Raw genomic sequence first — 21,658 nt, 5'->3', positions numbered from 1 at the left:
GCATAGGGTGACTTCTGAATTATTTCAGGAATGGTTGTTTCTGTCGGCTCTCGACTCAAATCTACGTTAATGAGAGAATTTTTGCGCGGTAACAAGGTGTCATTAGTGTGGTCTTAGGTTGCTCGCTTGTTTCGCGTTTATCCCCCTCGCCTTCTTTTTTGGGGGGCTCTTTGTTGCAAGGGCACAAAAATGCCATTGTCAAGTTGTCCAGGTGGTCACTGGGAGGAGTCTCTGTCTCTGTCTTTTATTTTCGTTTTCTGTGCAGAAACTTATGTTCTAGTGCTAGTCTTGGAAGTTAATTTCTCAAAATTATTCTTGCCCTCTGATTGAGACTGAATCATTGTTTAAATGACTTTATGAAGCAAAGCTAGCATAACTGAAATCGGCGCGTTTTTCATTATTCCTAACACCTTGCAGTTTTCCTTCATCAGTTGCTTTCCTATTTTCCACGCTGGCATAAAGAACAGGGAGTATTGTAAAGTCTGTCTGACATTCGCGCTCACCTCGCCTTGGAACCCTTGGGGTCTTGCATGCCAGTCTTTTACCGCCACCACGGGAAATACTGCACGACCAAACGTATTGGTCAACCTGTCCAAAAAGAAGAAAAAATCCCCCTCACACTATCTTCTTCTTCTTCCACAGAATTCCAGATCCGGTGGACGGCTGCCAGCAACCCCCCCTAGAATAGTGGAGGACCGCTGGTAGAAGTAGTAGCAGCGGCGGCAAGAGTTGGTGGTGGTAGTGGTGGTATTCTCCCAGAAACCAGTCACTCACTTCTCAGCTGAGCTCACTCAGACAGATCTCAGTTGCCGCCGGACGGTCGTCGAGGAAAGGTTGCGTGGATGCTGCGTCTGTTGCAGCTTCACATCGCCCAACGCCGTCCTGACTCTTCTCGCCTGGTAAAGCCAAGGTCAAAGATCACCAGAGTCGGCGGTCAACGCCAGGGCGACTAACCGTTTCGGACAAAGGTTAACTGGAGAAGACTCCGAGGAACAAAGGTTTTGCATTTTCGAACCTTTAAGGGATTTTATTTCGTCGAAAAAGAATTATTTATGGTGGCCTGACTCGACGGTGGAGGATTGCGATATTGTTTGTTGGTTACATTATTATTTATGGAAATGATTAGAATTACTTGATAATTCATACCGAAAATTATTGTGATCAGTTTCGCGTCTTAAAGTGCACTATCGTGAGTGTGTCAAAAAATCTAAACAGAAAACTCCCACCTAAAGATTTCAACTTCCAAGATAAGATCAGATTTCAAAGTAAACTGAAACTTTGTGCTAAAAGTTTCTTCAGTTAAAAAAAAGTGGCGATTGAAAGCCCCGACCTTGAAAAGCCCAAAGTGACAGAGGCAAAAAAGTGAAGAAAATTATTGACAGAAAAAAATAATTTATTCTAATTGTGAGGAATAACCAAGTGGGTTTCCAAGGATTGAAAAACAACGAAAATATAAATCAGGCGAGAGAATCCCAATTCCATGCAAGCATATTAACCCGGAGTGCCAGGATCTAACTTCAGAAGTCACGCTTTATCTCTCGGAGTTGGCAACACGCCCACCTCCGCCCACACTCCTTCGCGCCCACGTCAGCCATGACCTGTTCTTGAGGTCGGTCAGGACGTTGTTAAGTGCTTGATAGCAAAGAGAGAGAGAGAGAGAAAAAAAAAAGGTGAATTTTGATTGTCTAAATAGCTTCTGAATACTTGTGAGACTGGTTTTATTTTTTTATTTATTAATTTTTTCTGCAAAAAAAAAAGCCTAGGCTGAAAATCATAGTGGCATTTATAAAGTGAACTGAATCGTAAAGTTTATGAAAATAACTTGAAGTAATAGATAAAAAGAAAATCTATATAAACCACATTGATAACTAATTCTTTTGAAAGTTCAGGAAAGGTAACAAATCCGAGAGAAACCTGTTATTCACTCTGCCTCTGAAATGCCGGGAAGATGTGCTTGCTAGCCTCACCTGATCCGACCAAGACATCGAAGCCAGCGAGGAAAAATAGCAAGACAAGAACCCAGTGAGACGCCCCTTTCTCAGCCTCATCAAGAGCTATTAAGATGTCGTCCAGCGCACATTCGTCCATATCCTCCGGGAGCAGGGGCATCCCCCCTGCCCTGCCCCCACCCAATGGGCCTAATCTAGTCCCTCTGAACATGGTTCTCACGCCGAAAAATCTCCTGAAAAAGTACAAGCTGCCCACAGCGGCTCATCTTCTCACGCCCACGGCACCCCCGGGCCTAGACCTCTCGCGCCCACTTCTCCTCTACAATACTTATAATTCCATCAAGGTACGTGTAGCATTATCTTTGTATTTATTTTGGATATTCTCATGAACAGCTTTTTTATGAATATTAGCACTAACGTCATTTATTTAATGAATTACATTAAGTAATTTGCAATAAATTATCATGAATTAGATGACGTGGTGACAATATAGTTCTAGATTTTTATGTAAAAGAACAAAAAAACAAAAACAAAAACATAAATCTTATTCGGAAAACAATCTGTGTTGCCAAAACAGCCTGTACCTTGGAAATATTCACAGATTTAAACAAGTATTGATTCTCCAGGGATTTTATATTTATGACTGCTTCAGTTGTTGCACAAACTGTCTCTCTTCTAAACACGTGCTCATTAGATATTACCCTCATACCCAAGTACAAGATTTACTAATCGAAATTTATTTCAAGATGCTGTTTTTGACAACAGGCAATAATCCACCTAGTAAGAATACGAAGACATAAGTACATAAGTCCTCTATGTTGGTTTAAAGATTGATGAACAATAATGTTGACAGGATTCTTAGCTCAAAAGAAAGAAATACTGTATCAGATCGGAAATATTCTAAGAATTCCAATATGAGACATAACAAGCTTCCAACTTTATTAATATTAAAACGTCATTATATAAGTATCATCATTATCTGTCAAAATGTGAATCCTTTGTAAAAATCCTCATTTTAAAGGGTCAACCAACTTTGCACCTGTCTAGGCTCAAGTACCAGTGTTCAAAAGAGCAATCTGACCGATAAAGCCTACGGGAACAACACATATCTTTTCAAATCCCAGCCGCCCTATCATGCGTGTAGCTGCACAGGTGTTTATGCGAGATGTGTCCTACACACTTAATCATATAAATATTTTATATATATCTCAAGAAATATAAATTAGTACTTTATCAGCCATTGTAACCAAACCCTATAGGCATATATAGTTCTTTCATTTACATAATTAGTCTTCGGGAATTTTAAATCCCTAACTTTAAGAATATTTTGATGTAACAAATAGATGATTTTAGGTAATACACAAATCAGTACTTTAGTTTTTAGCTGTACTTTAGTATTAAGTTGAAGTTAAGAGCAGTCATAAGGTCGAAACAATATTTATTGATAATGGCAACACTTTAATGAAGTTCAAATAATAAAAAAAAACGGCGAATTGGAGTGTAATGAAACCCTATGGGATAACTATGACTTCGAAAAAAGGTGTCAGGTATTTTGAATGTTACTTTAAAAGGATGATTAAATATTTATTCTAGAATACAGGCAGCACCAGACAAACAGTTGATATTGTACACATTTATCCACTGGTGCGTGTGGACTGAAATTTACCTACACACACACGGACACAGACACAGACACTATATACATGTATATATATATATATATATATATATATATATATATATATATATATATATATATATATATATATATATATATATATATATATATATATATATATATATATATATATATATATATATATATATATATATATATATATATATATATATATATATATATATATATATATATATATATATATATATATATATATATATATATTATATAGTGTGTGTGTGTGCGTACATGCGACATTCATCACGTTGTCATGAAGCTTATTGTGGACAGAATTATAAACTGTCATTATTTTTTGCAGCCTTTTTTTTTTTAAACATGACTACGGAAGTCGAACCTTGACACTGTTCCTCAAGTTCGGTTAAAATCGATTTAATGTCCACATTTATCGAAAGAGCGAAAAGGTCAAGTTTTTTTCATATATCAAATCGGAGTCATATAACCATAACCATTAATTTGCATCGAATATTAAATACGTCGGTCTGATTGCTACAAGTTGGCTCTGTATTCTCAGAAAACATATGTAAATGGAGCAGATAAGACACGAAAGGAGAGCGAGGCAATAAATTCATTTATGAATAAGAGGGAAAGCAAATATTTGCCACGAACTGACGGCTGGAAACCAGCTGTGTTTACAAACTGATGATGACTTGCTTATCGTTTTGCTTATTCCGTGATCTAGACATTCCAGTGAGAAGGCAGCTTTTTGCTGTGTGAGAATTAATTTAAGTATTGTTGTGGCCTTAATCATTTATTTTAATATATGGCTTTTTTTTTGTATCAAGACACGAACTCGTGCCAATATGTACTGTAATACTGTAGTGTACGTGTTTTGTATGCTATACAAAATACACGTTTATGTTTCGATTGATATTTTATACGTAATTGCATTAGGTATAAAGCACCATCTTTTGACAGTGGTTATGAATACACAAGTCACGGCTTGAAATATTTATTTCTAAATCTTCACCTAAAAATAAATAATTTATAATCGGTACCATATTATTCTTTATCCTTAATTCGACTGGTTTACCTTTCTCCTGTCCACCTTCTCTATAGCATTACCATTGTTATCACTGTGATATTCTTTCAGGTTCGTGGTGTATCTCTGAAGCCTGGCAGAGACGGAAGCCTTACTCCTGTGGGACCCACCATTGTTATCCCAGATTCTTACTCAGGTATGGATTGCTTGTTCATAACTATCTTTTTATTTCTTTTGTTAATTTTCTATATCCTTTTTTTTTCTTAAGTTTACAAATTGTTTCAGCTTGTTTGCATGTAAGAGTTAAACTGAACAGTTTTGCAGCGCAGGTATTTCATTTAGAATGCAAGTACATTAAACATTAAATTTAGGTGAATGATATCCCTCCTGTGGCTTATTACAAAACGTAAAGGTTTGACGTTGTCTTTGGGGGATATAATGCTTCCGACGAAAATATTTAAATGAAAACAAAACCGAACGAACCGTCATGCACGGGCAGTTAAAATCCGAGCAATACGCGTGATTGACAAGTGTTCGCGCATGGCAGGTGATGATGCCATGCGTTGCGTCAGCAATCTTGCGTCGGCGGTTAACCGAAATGTGCTGCCATGACGAACAGGGCCTGTCAATGGTTCTCCTCGTTTCCCCTCCCGTTTACCTGTCTGTCTCTTTTTCCCGTCTCTTACCTCACCAGTTTCATGGTTACAATCACATGATGATGGTGATGAGGTGTTTCTTTCGTTTCATCTGTGGCGGTCTCTTGCATCGATGATCGTAATTTGGAAAGAAAAGGGAAACTTTCAAACTATGATGGCAGAAAGTGCAATTGGTTGTGAGCCATGTGCTCTACCCATTGTCATTTAAGCTGTAAATATACGAGCAGGTTCGTTCTTGACGAATTCTTCGTATGGCTCTGCTAAAGTCCATTAATATTCAAATTAATCCTGCATATCTCTCAAGACTTTCTGTTTCATTTTCATGATAAGGTTTCATGTAAATTTCCAATAATTATATTAAATCTAGTTTTACCTATCCTTATTATCATGAAGAAATGATATTGACTTACCCTAGTTTGCAAGAATAAGAGTTCATGACGTCTTTTATCACCCGGGAATAAGAATAGTTTGGGAATGGGAATTAAAGCAAAATAAATCTTTGCCCCACATCAATTTTTATCATTAAATCACGATTTTTTCTCTTGCTGAAATATATGCAACTAGTATCATTCAACACGTACTTTTTTTTATCAATCACTGTTGCTAAATGGCTGAACAATTGGTCAAAAGAATAATAACAAATCATTTAAGTGTATTTGACTCAGTCTTTATTACTCTCCCTTGCAATGAATGCTAAGATTTTGTCTTTTCTATTTTATATTTAGTTTGGGTTTCCAGGTCTCTTATCCTGTCTTTCCCAGTAATATTTACGTTCCATTGTTAATGTCTTTTTCATAGATTTTCTTTAAAAGCTTCCACTTTCATTTGCGTTCTGTAAATTCGTATTGCCGATTTTGATTCCAAATACATCACGTGGCTAGAATCCAAAAAATTCGTCCTGAAACTATTCGGCAAGAATTCTCTCAGTTCGGTTAAATCTACGCATATGTTTACAATAAAAACTCAATCTGTCTGTCGTTAACCTTTATTCTTATAAGAACCATGCCCATTTACTGTTTGATTTCTCTAATTTCGTTGGCTACTTTATATCATAAATAGTTAATATGCTCTTCTGATGACTTGCATTGCAATATCAACTTTACCTATTTATAATGCAGCCCAGTATTTATTGCAGAGCTTTAAAAAAAGCTCTTCAATAAACAGGGTAGCAGCAAATAAATGAAAATTGGTTGATTAATAGTTATTGATTCACTTGATTGTTAAAGATAAAAATATATTACCCATCAAATATCATAGGTAGCAAATCACGAATAAGGGGATTAAAAGTTACGATGTATAATACGAAATGTTGATTTTATATGTACTTGAGCTTGCGCTAATTTTTGAGATGATGAATTGTCTTTACATGAATTGTCTTTACACTTCAATATGGTTGAGTCTGAAGTTATCATAATTTCCTTCAATTTAGAGTTCGTAACGTTCATTAATACTTATGAAATTTTTTACATAGATTTTTAGCGCTTATTTTAATATCTTGTATTTTATGCCATTGTAGATTTGACTTAAAACATTGTTGTTGCCGCACGTATTCTTTTTTTTAGTAAAATATCTCCAATGAACAGGAAAATAGAAGTCTAATTTTACTAAGAGTGTGCTTGTATGTGTATATATATATATATATATATATATATATATATATATATATATATATATATATATATATATATATATATATATATATATATATATACATATATATATGTGTGTGTGTGTGTGTGTGTGTCTGTGTGTGTGGGTGGGTAAAAGGGTGGATGTAGATTGAGCTGAAATTAATGTTCCATCTGGACAGGCAAAAGGATTTTTTTCATTTATCGCTTTGCATATTTTTTAAGGTAATGTCACGAAGGCTTTTGCAATGGGGCACACTGTGATCATTTACGGCTGGATCATTAGCGTTACTTTTCCTTTCAATGGTTCCATGTGTAATGTTTTGTTCCTTTCGTTGTGTGAGTTTCGTTATTTATCATGCAGTAAACGTCTTAATTAGACAGATAGATAGGTAGAGAAGTAACCATTTGGATTTCTTAATTAGACAGATAGATAGGTAGAGAAGTAACCATTTGGATTATGTTGAAAATAAGGTTACTTCTCAATATCAAAGAAATTTAAGGTGAGGGCGTGATATGCCTCCCAGGCTCTTTGAATTATGTAACAAAGGGTTGGTAACAGAAATCAAGCATAAAAAACTAAGTGCAGTTCCAAGTCTGTGAGATAAGATTGGAGGAAATGGCTGGTGTTTGGAGATTGTCCAGTGCTTCTTGCGGTAGTAAAAGCACGATTAAAGCCAGAGAGAATTTGGAGTCTTTATTAAAAAAAGAAGGATAAGGCGCTATAATGGGACGATGCATTTTAGCTTGATCAATGAATCCTCAGAAATATGTGTGGTTGATCTGCTTAGGGTTTTGGGAATAAATGCTATAGACGATAGAAAATTATTTGGAGTAATAGCTCACAAAGTCTCAGAAAAAAGGCTGCTGAAGTTTTGCAGAACTTGTGGAACAAGGAATGACGATAAAGGAAGAAGAGCATGTTTAAATAATTAAGTTCTTTTGATCTGTGGCATCATGTAACTGATGAATTTGAATGCAAAGAATAAGTGGATTATTTACAGGCATAATACATTTGGTGTACTAAAGCCTAGGAAGATTCGAAAATGAAATCATTAACATGAGATGATTGCCTTCACCCTTGATTCAGCACTTACTGGACAGATGATCCAGCTTTTACTCTCATATCAATTTTTCTTTGAAGTCTCCCCCTTTTCAGTAGGTATACATTTTACTGAATAAGTCCCGTCATTAGTATTGTTTCTCATCCTTTCAGATTGTTACATTACTGTTTATTCATAATTGTCTGCTTCTTTTACTTTACAGGTTGGTTTTCCATTGTTGGAAACGATGGGCAGATGGCTTCATTTTACTCTACTGTGGAACAGGTAGCTAATAGCCAGGTGACCTTTTTCCTGACGCGGTATGATGTTCCTGCTTACACCAATACAGAAGATGGTAAGTGTTTCACGCCCTTAAAAGAACCACATTCTGTGGACTATAATTTATATTTTTTGAAGTCTCTTGGAAGAGGATGGCTGATTTGTTTTATGCTTGAAGGTTTGCTAAACAGTGTGGTTTACTGGAATCAGATTCTCTTATGAAAGAATAAACACCTTTTTATTATTAAACCAAATTTCTTGTTAGGAAATTCAAGTTCCATTCCAACAAAATATCTAAACTTTTCATAGGACTTCCTGAATCTCACGAAATCTGTAAAGTACATTGTTTTCTTCTTACTGATTACAGATAGTATAAAAATCTAATGTTTGTTGGTTATTTCGTTTCACTGTGCAAATTTTCGGTGGTAGAATACATCATTGTGCCTAGGTTTAATTTTTTTTATCCTCTGTGAGGTTGTAGAACCTTATGTAAACTGTTCAATAACAATTAAATGCAAGTGGAAATGATGACATTCGACATTAAATGTGAATTTCTTATTTGATTCACTTTATCCCCAGGTGATGGGCGTATCCACTACCAAAAGACAATTGTGCAGAGTGGCCATGTCCTGAAGTTTATGGGAGTCTACGAAGACCTAAATGTACAAAGATCTAACAGCAGAAGGCCTCAAGACGCCTCCTCTGTCTTTAACTGTGACAAATATGCTCAGTGTCTCAACTACAGAAATGAGGTGGGTTAATCTACTGGGCGGATAGAATAATCTTTAGCAGTTTTTGTAAACTGAAAAATCTTTTGCCCTTTGTCTATAGTGTTCACTGACTGTAGTTCTTTTCATTTACAAATTAGGTTCCTGATGTCTAAGGTGACATATTTATGAATTTTATTATGTCTAGTAATTGCTGTCGAGGTATTTTGCTTTACTGAGTATTGTGAGAACGACCTTAATGTGGCCATAATTCAGTTCATGTCACGGTTTTCATTTATCTTCTCCTCTACTAGGTGGTGTTCTTGCCGTTCTCGGCCTCAGGTCGTTTCTATACAACGGCTCACAAGAACAGCAAGAACTCAAACCACGTGTACCTGATGGCGCATATTCTCAAGAACCACAAGTTACCCATCACAGTTAGGCTTGTCTGTGGGTACATGCCAAGGGTGCCTTGCAGTTTCACTGGTAAGTGGATGTCACGTTATTTTGAAAGACGCTTGCAGTGAAGGGTTTCTGAGAATTGCACGTATTTTGATGAAAAAAAAAAGTACCAAAATCTAAGACTGATTTGCCAAACTCATTGCTGATTTACTTTCAGGCCTGCTGCGCTTAGAAAAGCAGCAGAAAGAAGCTGTGATTTTGGCCTGCACGATGACCAACGAGGCTGACGCAACATTGTTCGAGATAGACGTATCTTCCAACTTTGTCCTGAAACCTGTAAAAGATCCAATGTTCCCCAAGACACCCATCTTCCTGAAGACCGTTTCATACTGTGAGGACGAAGCAGATGCCTGGCGGAGACAGATAAAGGTGGGCATTGACTGGGTCAACTAGTGCATGCAACATCTCTGTGCACGATTTTGGATGTAAGTTGGTAATCATGCACATAACATTTGCATGCTAGAACTATGGATAACAGTTAAATTATCATTGCACTTTGACTTTGTCATTTGCACTGCACTAGTTAATATTTCGAGAAGTCAGATAGATGTGTAATTCAATTCTCATCGTTACAGGTAACGCATCATGTGACTGAAAAGAGGTCAAGGTCATTGACCCGTTCATTGAGCGACAAATTTGTAGAGCCCCTGGCCAATGTCCGTCCTCTGAGCCTCTCATTCTTGGCTGATCCTGACAAGAAGAAGAACCGTGAGCGAGAGAAGTCTCAGGATGGCAAGCCACCACCTGTCTTCAAAGATAAGAGTAAGGACAAGACGAGGGACCACAAATTCAGGGAGTTCAGAAGCCGGGATAAACAAACCGAGAAGACGAAATTCAAGTATCATGACAGAAGTGGAAGCTTCAGTGGTTTCCCTCTGAAGGACCAGATCCTTGCCAAGAAGAACTCTGACGGCAGGAAAGTGTCCAAACAGAACACTTACGTTCTCCAAAATGGAAAGAGCTCCAAACACCAAGAGAAAAAGGGGGAAAGTGAGGGTAGTCTTATTTCTAATAGGTCAGTAGAAAACATGGACTATTCACGTGTAATAGACGACATTAGTCCCATTCCTGAAAGTAGTGATGAGGGTGAAAACCCTTATGCAGAAATATGTGATTATGGACTAAGGAGTCCATGTATGAGTGACAGAGGACCCATAAGCTTACCAAATTTGAGTCTTTTCAATGAGAGAGACGAAGTTTCAAGTAATATTAGTAGATGCAGCTCAAAGGACAATGATTCTATCAAAAAGCGACTTTTGTGTAAGAGTAAATCTTCCACGGAGAGCATTAGATCCAGACTAAGTATTTTGAACAGAGGAAGTAGCTTAGACAGAGACAATTTCATGACTAAAGAAATCTTATCTGAAAGCAGGTCCTCCAGTGTTAACGGTATTGCAAAGATCAACGTCGTGCACAAAACAACCAAAGTTGACCAGGATAACTACATCACGAAAGAAAGCAAGGGTAGAACTAGGTCTCCGAGTGAGAAAAGTGGTTCGAAAATCAGCATCGTGAGTACTGAGACGAACCTCATCCAGCATAATTTTGACAGCCTGAAGGAAAACCTTTCCCATTCTAACGACAATGCCCTGGACAAGGACAAAGTGAACGAGGTCTACATTATCAGAGTTGTCGTCAAGGATGAAGAAGAAGATAGGATGTCCACCCTCACCAAAAGCAGTTCAGGGGGTATTTATATGAAGATCAGAGGGTTTGAGGTTCCCAAGGAGGAGCTAAGTAATGGTATTACTAGCAGTGAGGTCAACAGTTACGATTCTGTGTGCTAGAACTCTGTTTTTGAAGTTCCTAAGGCTTAGCGCTTGCTGGAAGTGATAGTTTGTTCTTGATGACTGCAGAATGGTTGTATCCCCTGAGATGCAGATCTGTTTGGTGTGGCTAATACAGTGGGATTTAAATCAAACTCTAAAGGCGTGCATTCATCTTACTTTGCACTAAGAGGAATGGTAACAATGAGAATTTTGATAGCTGTTCACAGGCTTTTCTCCTTATTGTCCAGACTCTGACAGAAAAAAAAAACGAAAAAAATGGTGTACTGATAACATTGGTGGGGTTTGTGATTTTTAACTTATAGATTCTCATTACATTAAATACCTTCACTGGAATGAATTGTAGTTGGTATTGTTCTTTTGTCTCTTGAAATTGTCACCCCTCTAGACCGTCAGTACTCCAAAAAAATGACAGCCCCCCACTTGTTTTATGGCTTTTCATCTTTTAAAGACATAATTTCCCCTGGTGCTCTGAAGAAGAAAGTGGATGTAGGGAGAAGTTCATTTCTCCAGAAGAACAATGATAGGAGTGTTGGAAGCTCTAGTCATATTTCCTAGGATGTCGGTGTTCAAGTGAAGTTCGAAGCTTTCGTGTGAGGATCTGGGACTGATTCATGGAAAAGCAAAGCAATGCTTACTTGGAGCGGTAGAAAATTAAAGTGAATTTGATCACGGCAGCATCGACAACCCTTTTTAAACAAAAAACCATGTAAAATAATCAGTTAATAAACCCTGTACATTTTGTAAGCACTTTTTCTATGTGAGCTTTTTATACATATTGTACATGCATTACACAATGATAACCCTTTTTATATAAATATGTATATTCTGTCATGTCTTTCATTTTCCTCTTGCTAAACACTTGATACATTTAGATCCTTTATGTACAAGGTGAGAAGCAACTGAGTTAATAAACAAAGATGACCAGTGATGTAATCAAGAGATAAAGAGTAGCTGTAAAGTATTTTCCTTATCAAAGAGAATGGTACTGTTTTAATAAAATCGCCTATACTTGGATTCTGAATTTTTATTTTTATACAGAAGCTTACTTAAACTTCTCCCTTTCCATTCCCTACTCTTGGCCTTGCATCTACTATAGTATTTGGCTTAATTTCTCACTCAAGCTGACCTGAGTTCGGTGTGTAGATACTTACTCTTGATTACTTCCTGTACCATCCTTTTTTTTTTTATTTAATTTTTTGAGTTTAGGGAGGATATATCTCAGAAGCGGAAAGACCAGCTTGACCTTAGAGTTAGGGAGAGTGGTTTTCTGTTTAGAGGCAGGCAAGACAGTCGATCAACGGTCATCGCACTTTCAGGACCAAAGAGCAAGAACAGCTCCTCAGAGACCAGGTTGAGCAAAGATGCTCCCAGATGGTTCAAAGGCAGTGGTGGTAATTTAACATTAAAACCCATTGGCATAACAGTGTTGAGCGAGGCAGAGTTAATTTTCAAGGAATTTTATAACTTGCCAGCACTACAAGACCTACAAGAAGCTATGTGAATAGGACCGGTAGGGTACTGCTGTTCCTCTTACAAACCACAGCTGTTGGATCAGCTACCTGGAGATGTTTGTCTCTACATGCCAGTTGATCCTGTTATCAGCAGAGACCAAAGCAGAGTTCCAAATTGAGTTTCATGGCTCCTTGGAACCACAAGTTATATCTAATCGCTGCTCCAACATTAGAAAAGTAGCCATAGTTGTGCTTTTAAGAACTGGTGGTTACAGAGATGGCATCTCATAACTTCAACGCAAGTATCTTATTTGATTCTACACATCTATTCAAACATGCCTTTTCAGTTAAGAAACTTCAGTTTCCAGTTCAGCTAGGTTTGCCGTGACAACTGACCTAGCATAAGTTCAAACTCTGAAGGTTGCTGGCCTGAAACGGGAGTAGCCCTTTTTTTTTTATTACATTGGCATTTGTGTGTTGATGTCTTCTACCTAAGAAGTCCAGACAGTCTCTCTTACCACTGGCAGAGGATAGACTAAAGAAATCACTGCTTCATATTTTCTTTGAGCAATTATCTCGTTTCTCGAAAATATGCTTTAGGGTTTAAGTTTTTTGGAAAAAAATTTTAGGAGAGAATTTATTACTTTAGGTTTCCGTTGTTTTAGAGTTAAATGCATGGAGTTATTAACTTGGTCGAAATAAAAAAATTGTCACATAACTCTGTAATTAAGGGTGCCTCCACAACCAACTTATCTCATTCATACCATAAACAGGTTAAAAGCAAGCCAGCTACCGTAAGTGAAGATCGAATCTTAGGCAGATATTGGATAACCGTATGAAGCAACGGTTAGGACAACCAATAAGTCGTTGACTTGAATTCAAACTGTTTGTGATGTATGAGCAATAAGTTATCGACGTAAGTATATGACATATTCTACTGTGGTGTGGATGCCCCCTAAGAAAACAAAAAGTAATGTTTCACGAGGACATCTCAGAGAAAGCGTACTATAACCAAACCTCGACGTTGTTTACTGGACCTCTGTCACAGAAAATTAAAAGAAATAAAGATATATTTCATAACTGTTTTGTTATTAACAAAATAAGTCGTTTAATGTATGGGCATGTCTATTCCTGGACACCACTGGGTGTCTTTTACCAAAGGTTTCTGACTATGAGTTTCCTGAACCTTTTTCAGTCAGATTCAGTCTTCTTATGGGAAGTTTGTTCCTTCCTATTCTGACACATCCTGACGCATCCAGTCGCTGGGAATACTTTCTTAATTCATAAAAGACACAGATATTTTGAAAATGCTCATTGCAAGTGCCGAAGCAGGGTATTACTGACGATCATTTGCTCAGTAATACACACAGCCGGTTCGCCATGTTAATCGTCACCAGTTTGTGGTGATACTCATTTCAAGTTTGTTGTAATAACACTCAATTATGATCCTTTATGGTGCACAATATTACTTACGTCCAGCCCAATTTAATGCTTACCGCCAGTCAATGTTATTATATACTTCATAATGATATTTGCTCCAGGATAGTCTGCAAGTGACCAATAGTTTTTATAAAAACGAACCCATTTGATACTTGACTCGATAATCCGGAAAACAAGTTGAAATTCAAAAATGATAACTGATCGTCGCCAAAAAAATGATAAAGTGGTTAATTTTTCTAATGATGAATACCACTGAGAACATCAGACATGCAAAGTGAACGCAAACAACACTCATAACATCGCAGTTTATACACTGTTGAATCAAAATACCCAAACAGTTTTATGACTTGGGATGATTGCGTGTATAAAAAAGAAACTTGAGACCCTACGGCTGTCGTTTTCTGGTCACCGTTACTTGAAACGCCAGTACTGTAGTAGCTTTCGTAACAGTTTATTTTTCCTTTTCGACAAAGAGAGAGAGAGAGAGTTGTCAGCATGTTTCACAGAAAAGGATTCGTTCTTTCCTGGTTACAAATTTTATACGAATGAATTACTTCTCATGTTTGCTGTTCCTTAGGATTAATGGGAAACTGTGCCTTTCTTCTTCTTCTTCTTCTTCTTCTTCTTCTTCTTCTTCTTCTTCTTCTTCTTCTTCTTCTTCTTCTTCTTCTTATTATTATTATTATTATTATTATTATTATTATTATTATTATTATTATTATTATTATTATTATTACTTTAAAATAAATACATAATGAAGGATTGGTCGTGAAATTTGCTCAATTCGCAAAAATGGAGCCTTTAAGGATCTGGTAAAAGTAGTTTCCCATTCTTTTGTTTTGAAGTGGGAGGTAGGCAAAGCTGTACTCTGCAAATGTGACAATCAAAGAAAAGGTCAGCTTTTTTACGCCAGAACCAGAAGCGCCCAAGCCGGTTTCCGCTATTTTTGTGGTCCTTGCGTATGCCTGAGTATACGAACTTTTTGAAGAAGATTTGTTCATTCTGGTGGCATTTTAACTTGTGACAACGTTTGGAATTAGATGAGGAATAATAAATGTTATATTGTTAAGAGTGCTAACCACTGAATAGTAGCACGTCCGGTAATAATAGTGCTAATCATGCAAGTTTGAATTCTTAACCAGATTATTCATGAGAACGCCAATAACTACTATTATGGCTCAGAGGGAATATTAGTAAACGAATTGAAAACAAGTCGTATATTTTTTTCTACCCAAGGTCACAGTATTCAAGGTCAGTTTGTTCAAGTTAGATAACGAAAGAATACGGAAGTTAGATTGGAGAAGTAAATGGATTTTTCTGTCATGCGATACAAATATTTATCCATATTCTATTTTTATAGCAATTTTTTGTTAGTGAACACACATAAAAGTAGTACTTACATACATAAGTACACACACGCCGCACGCAAAACATAGACAAAACATACACACACACACACACACACACACATACACACACACACACACACACACATATATATATATATATATATATATATATATATATATATATATATATAAATACATACACACACACACACATATATATATATATATATATATATATATATATATATATATATATATATATATATATATATAAATACATATATATTTACATAGTTATGGGGTGTGTGCAATTTTATCATATCTTTGACTTTTGATTTAATATAAGTTGATTATAATTTCAAAAGTGGCTCATTCATGAGAAACAAAGCAACCTGTCGATGTTATAATTGCAGTCTCAGTATTATTGCTGAATATTTTCCTTCCTTATGCGTTAGATACAGACTGAGCCTTAGATGGAATGATTTCTCTAATTTCCCCCAAATATAATAAAGAAAGGGCACGCATTCCCTGAGAGCATAAGAACGTCATAATCATCTTAACAATAGTCCAAAGGTATAACTGCACAGAATCAAAGAAATCCCTTTAAAAGATCTATTCTTTTATACCAGGCTCATGGTTACATTGCTTTAATGCAAAATTAAGAAACCAACATTTTTTTCTTTTCAGAGGAACTCTTGTTACGTACTGCAGATTTGTAATAAGAATTTAGACTGATAAACTCGGTCGATTCAAAGCCTCCAAAACAATATTTAGGATTTAAGAGTTCACGCATTCCTGTTTAGACGATGCCATTTATATTAAACCAGAGGATTAAAGATGGGCAGATAGTTCTTTTCTGTAAATCAGTGTCGCAACAACTGTGGTCATTGACGAGCAACACACGAGGAACTATACAAAAATGTATTTTTGGAGCTGACGGAAAATTTCCACAGCCTATGATATTGACGCTCCTCATAATCATGAGAATGCAAGAAATTTAACAACTGGACAACATAAAGACTTAATATAGCTAGAAATTAATCCCAAAGTTAACTGTATGAATGACTGTAGGAGAGGGACTTGGGCATGGGAGTAGAGGGACATTTTTGAAGTTGCCAAAAAATATATCTGCAGTGTTTCCAGATCTTCCATTGTCTTGTCGCAATTCATGAAGATACTGATTTCTGTGCCTCATATAACAGTTTGGAAAAGTGCTTCTATGTCAGATAAATATGATAAGTATCTGACAACAAAGCAACACACTGTTGAGTTATGGCAAGACTACCAAAATACAGAATTGATCCTCTTTTAATTAACAGGTCAACATTTTATTTTTATCTGAAGAAGAAAGTTGAGCATTCTGTATGTGAAACCTGATCAGGATTTCTCAGGTTTTGAATAAATAGCAAGACGAATATAGCAGAGACCATATCATGATGTTTACATGCAACCAGCAACCTAGAGTGGGATTAGGAATAGCAAAACATAATCCCCACTCTGTTGCTGCTAGCAAATAAATCCAGTGTAAACAGATTCTTGAGAAGAACTAGAGTCAAAAGTTGGAGTACCTTGGAGGTCATCTTTCTGTACCCCACTTCAAAAAAGGTTCAAATAGAAAACAAATGGCTGGCTTTTCTCCTGATTTTAATTTAGAAAATGATATGTGATTCCTTACACATTTAGGTGAAAAAATGCCTTAGTTGGTATCCAGTGGCCGTAGGATAATCACTGGCCTGAAGTAAATTCACCAGACGCAAATATGCGTCTTGATGCAACAGCTATGATAAAAAAAAAGGGACGTACGCTAGCATAATCTATTTTAGAGCTTTGTCTTCTCGATTCAGATGCTGCATGCAGTTGCTTTTAAGTTAGTTGCAAATTTTTTTTTTACAGGTACAATAAATATTTTTTGGAAAATTTACTTCGTATGAAAAGAAACGATAAGAGACAATTGTTGAGCTTTTATCATGTAGTGACACTTACGAATATTTCAAAATTGCAAAAGATCTTTTGGAGTGATTTTCTCATCATATTCAAAGATTTAAAAGTATAATTTCTCGTTCTCTGACCAAAATTTTGAAAAAGAAAATACGAATAAACGAAACAAAATAATGACTAGAAGAAAGATGAACTTCCCCATTCAAATCTCGACGGAAATAAACAACAAAAACAAACTACATGACAACTACGGTTAACAAAAACACAAAATTATACATCATCCACAATCCACCTTCCGATATACAAACTGCTGTATGAAATTCAGTGTTTTCTCTCGCCTTTTTTTTTCAGGTAATCAATAAAAGACTTTAGCTTAAAATCCCTTTCTGTCCAAAAGTAGTTTTCGAGAGAAATACACTGATTTCTGAGTACAGCTGAAGCAATATAAACAATTAGATACAGGTAATGACCATAATGTACAGATTCTCTTAGCGTACACGACCGTAGACCGACATTGTACTATGGCTTGAAAAACTCATAGGTTTTGAATGAATAAAAAATCAAACCAAATTCAAAACTTTTGCTCAACAACAACGGGAAAACAGATACCCAATCATTGGTTGCAATTAAATGCTGTCAAGCCCAAATTTTCTGTCACCGACAACAAGACAGAAAAACCTCTTCTTTAAATCGGTATTGATTGAATAAAAGGTTCTCTGAATTTTCACTCGTGGTATCATTTTGCTTACCGAGTGAGAGTGCAAGTTCTGAAGGTACTCGCACCGAGTGGAAGTTAGAAGAGAATTTGTTCCAAGTCTTATCGTATGATTTCGATACTTTGGAACAATTATCTCTTCTTCTCTTCCACATTCCAGATTGCACTGGGTTTTCTCTAACCCTTCAGTCTTGCGGAAGATCAATAGATCGTCTTAAGCTACTTAAGATGCACTAAGTAATACTGCAATACGGTCTGATCTTATAATCTCAGCCACACTGAGAAATGAGATAATGGTATTACTGAAACATTATAAATATACAATGTCATTTCAAGAGAAGAATAATGAAACACTTGGGCCAGAAACGCAATCAGCAAAATCAGCGGGGCACCGCTCCGCCGTGGGAAGCAGAGGGTCGTTGATCACGAAGAATTTATGGTAGGGAACATTCATTTCTCTTCCCGTTAGCAAGAAGAATCGTAAGTCCTTTCTCTGTCACTATACACACCGCTATCTATATCCGTTCTCGGGTCTTCGAACCCGGGAAGCTTGACGTAGTACCCGCCGATATCTTTCTTGAGCAAAGTGAAACTCAGATTCTTATCGTCATCGAAAGAACCCAAGCCTAGTATCCCGTTTTCTTTAATACCGTTTTCTTTGTCATACGACCTCCTCTGCCTCTCCTGATAGCTGTCGGGCTTTGAAGACGACGATTCTTTCTTACTAATAATGTATTCGCAAATCTCTGCATAATGCTCATCGTCATCCTCGCCGTGCACGGGGCTGATGTCATCGATGACGCGAGAATAATCTAGATTCTCGATTGACTTGTTCAGTCTGCTGATGGCGTCCGCTTCCTGTTTCTTGTCAGGGACTTTGACTATGAGGTCCTTCTGGAAAATGTATGTGTTTTGCTTGGATAGCTTCCTCTGGTCTTGGCCCTTCCCGCTCAACTTGTTTTGCTGGGGATTTTCGCGATGCCTCTCTCGACTCTTATCTCTGAGAATGTTCTCTCGACTTTTATCCCTGGCCCTGTCGTTGATCCGCAGCCTGTCTCTTGATTTTTCGCGGCCTCTGCCCTTCTTCTTGTCGTGTTCCGCAAGGAAGGCGAAGCTCATGGTCTCAGTCGAGTCGACCCAGTTGTCATTCAGGTGGCGGCTTAGAGATCTCGACCTTTTCTCTGTAACGTGATGCGTCACCTGAAAAGCAAGCATCATAAATTAAAAGAGCCATCTTATAGCAATTTGATTAAATGTTTTCTAACTGGAACAACCTTCCGTCCAAAACAGAAAAATGGACACCTGTCTGTTCCAGTTACCGCAAAACGGGGGCTTTTTAACAAATACCTAACCATGGCTACATGTGCTTTCACCACATAACTGCTTTTGTCCTTAATAAGTCTTCAGATTTAATTCATCACCACATTTGAACTGATAAAACTACTGGATTTGTTGCCTGGTAGATGAAATAAGTTTACTAATTCTTTCTTTTAATTTTCAGTATTATAGAACTAATACTTTCCCCTGTTACTTCTCCCCTTCAGCGCCTCCCCATCCAATTTCTCATGACACAAGAATCCATCATATTATCTCAATTAATAATGAGAATACGCTGATTAGGTGAGAAGATTGCTCGTTATACATTGCTAACAATAAAAGATAGGAGAAATCTTAAATTATGGACCTGTGTTATCTCAGCACAGGTCCATAATTTAAGATTCGTCCTGGACTGTTTATATAATTAAACACAATATAACTGTTTTAAATTAGGCTTCTGTAAATAATTTTCGTTGCTTTAGTTATTAACTATATGTTATATTGGTGATGAAAATCCCTGTCATCTCTGAGGTGTCTACTTTTTATATCTATTATTGTTCGCGATGTATAACGAGCAATCTCCTCACCTAATCATCGTATCCTCATTTTTGTTTTTGATCATCTATCCTCACAGTGTGAGTTGGCAACGCTTTGTTCATTCTTCAGAAACTATTTCATTGAAATAGATTCTGAGTCAGGTCAGCGAAATTGATTCTCTCCTCCTCAAAAGTTGTAGGGTGTGGAGCTCTCTTCTACCTTCAAACCCCTACTGAGGAGAAGAGTTTCCATCTACCTTTAAGACTGTAAAGAGTGGAATTCTCTTTTATCTCTGGTTCAAAAGTGTGAACTTTTCATCTGCTCTGAGGTTCTAAGGTTTAAGCCTTTCCGTTCATATGTTGATATCCTGAGTTTCAGTTCTCTTTCTTTCAAGATCATGGCAAATGTCTTTTCTTGTTACAACCCAGCTTCATAAAAGTAAAGTTAAAGTATGGTGCAGAAATGAACTTGAATGCTTGTTCGCAAGCATATACTCGTTAATATGAATTTACATGAATACAGTAACACTGTCAAATATACATTAGATGTAACAGATAACTTTGCACATACACCTTGTAGTTATATGTACATAAACCCACACAATTTAGGTGCATTTGCACCTTACCATGAAAATGTTTAAGACCGTCTACGCATACAAACATCCCTTCATAAGTACGCAACTGGTTGGCGAAATAATAGAGACAAAATTAACGGATGCCAGAAAAACAGAAAATAAAAATCTCCACCTTGATCTGGCGTCTCCAAGCATCCGCTTCGTCCTCGCAGTAGGAGACTGTCTTGAGATAAATGGGCGTCTTGGGGAACATGGAATCCTTCACGGGTGCCAGGACGAAGTTGGAGGAGACGTCGATCTCGAACAGAGTGGCCCTGGCCTCGTTGGTCATCGTGCAGGCCAAAATGACAGCTTCTTTCTGCGCCTTCTCGAGGCGTAAGACACCTGGGGAGAGAACGCGTCGCTTATAGGTGGAAGATAAAGACATGCAGCCCTGTTACTCGACACTGCTCTAAAATGGAAAACTGCAGTATTTGCAAAATTTTCGAAACTGAGTTATACCACCTATTGGGCTCGTGAAGCACAAACTACACAAGTTACTGCAGTTTAAGAATGATTCTTCAACGCTTTATTTAGGGGGTCCCATTTGCAGTATCTGAAAAATCAGTAGTAAGGCAAGGGAAAACTGCAGTATCTACCATTTTTCTCAGTTTTGTAATTTTGCAGATACTACAGTCTTCCATTTTAGGGCACTACAGATCATTGAGTTATCAATGGATAGATTTATAAATATGTAGTTATACTGATCCATAACATAAACAAATTTCACAGTCTGAAAAATCCGTGATGAAGTTACAAAACTGGGAAAATATAAGTAAACCTTCAAGCAATAAATTAACAAAACTTTGATGTGATGGACAGATAAACATTTTAACATGTAAGAAGGGCTAATAGTAGGTGTAAAAATAATTCAATAGCACTGTGAACGTAACAGGTGGCGCAGGCGTCACTGAACTATAGTCATCATTATTTATTGTGCATATTATGACTATGAAGTATCATTTGTTGCTACATGTTTACAAAGCCATAATATTCCAGTAAAAGTTAAAGTTCTCATGGAGGTGGTACCCAAATAGAAGAAAAAAATTAGCTACACTGCAAGTTCAAAGTAGCTTAAACAGTATGCAGATAATTAGATAAATTTC

At 36.8% G+C, this 21,658-nt stretch overlaps 2 protein-coding genes across 3 annotated transcripts in view; one reads left to right on the top strand and one right to left on the bottom strand.

Moving 5' to 3' along the window:
• LOC136828867 (uncharacterized) overlaps positions 1 to 12,020 on the top strand; it is a 243,341-nt gene extending 231,321 nt beyond the window's left edge. Inside the window, exons 3-9 of the mRNA XM_067087146.1 lie at positions 643 to 2,293; positions 4,739 to 4,823; positions 8,178 to 8,309; positions 8,813 to 8,985; positions 9,255 to 9,426; positions 9,560 to 9,771; positions 9,978 to 12,020. Of these exons, the coding sequence (XP_066943247.1) occupies positions 2,063 to 2,293; positions 4,739 to 4,823; positions 8,178 to 8,309; positions 8,813 to 8,985; positions 9,255 to 9,426; positions 9,560 to 9,771; positions 9,978 to 11,189 (2,217 nt within the window). The 5' untranslated portion in view covers positions 643 to 2,062 and the 3' untranslated portion in view covers positions 11,190 to 12,020. The remainder of the gene's footprint in view (positions 1 to 642; positions 2,294 to 4,738; positions 4,824 to 8,177; positions 8,310 to 8,812; positions 8,986 to 9,254; positions 9,427 to 9,559; positions 9,772 to 9,977) is intronic.
• A 5,039-nt stretch (positions 12,021 to 17,059) lies between these two features.
• The window catches only part of LOC136828866 (uncharacterized), a 201,144-nt gene continuing 196,545 nt past the window's right edge, over positions 17,060 to 21,658 (bottom strand). Inside the window, exons 8-9 of one of the 2 annotated variants that reach the window (XM_067087145.1) lie at positions 20,686 to 20,897; positions 17,060 to 19,285 (exon numbers count right to left, since the gene is read on the bottom strand). In XM_067087145.1, the coding sequence (XP_066943246.1) occupies positions 18,551 to 19,285; positions 20,686 to 20,897 (947 nt within the window). In that variant the 3' untranslated portion in view covers positions 17,060 to 18,550. The remainder of the gene's footprint in view (positions 19,286 to 20,685; positions 20,898 to 21,658) is intronic. The other variant, XM_067087144.1, reaches the window with a different exon arrangement.

This window comes from Macrobrachium rosenbergii, chromosome 43 (genome assembly GCF_040412425.1).
Source record: "Macrobrachium rosenbergii isolate ZJJX-2024 chromosome 43, ASM4041242v1, whole genome shotgun sequence".
Classification (NCBI taxonomy): Eukaryota; Metazoa; Arthropoda; class Malacostraca; order Decapoda; family Palaemonidae; genus Macrobrachium; species Macrobrachium rosenbergii.
The sequence above is the reverse complement of the archived record's forward strand: the minus strand, read 5'-3'. Positions and strand labels throughout refer to the sequence as shown.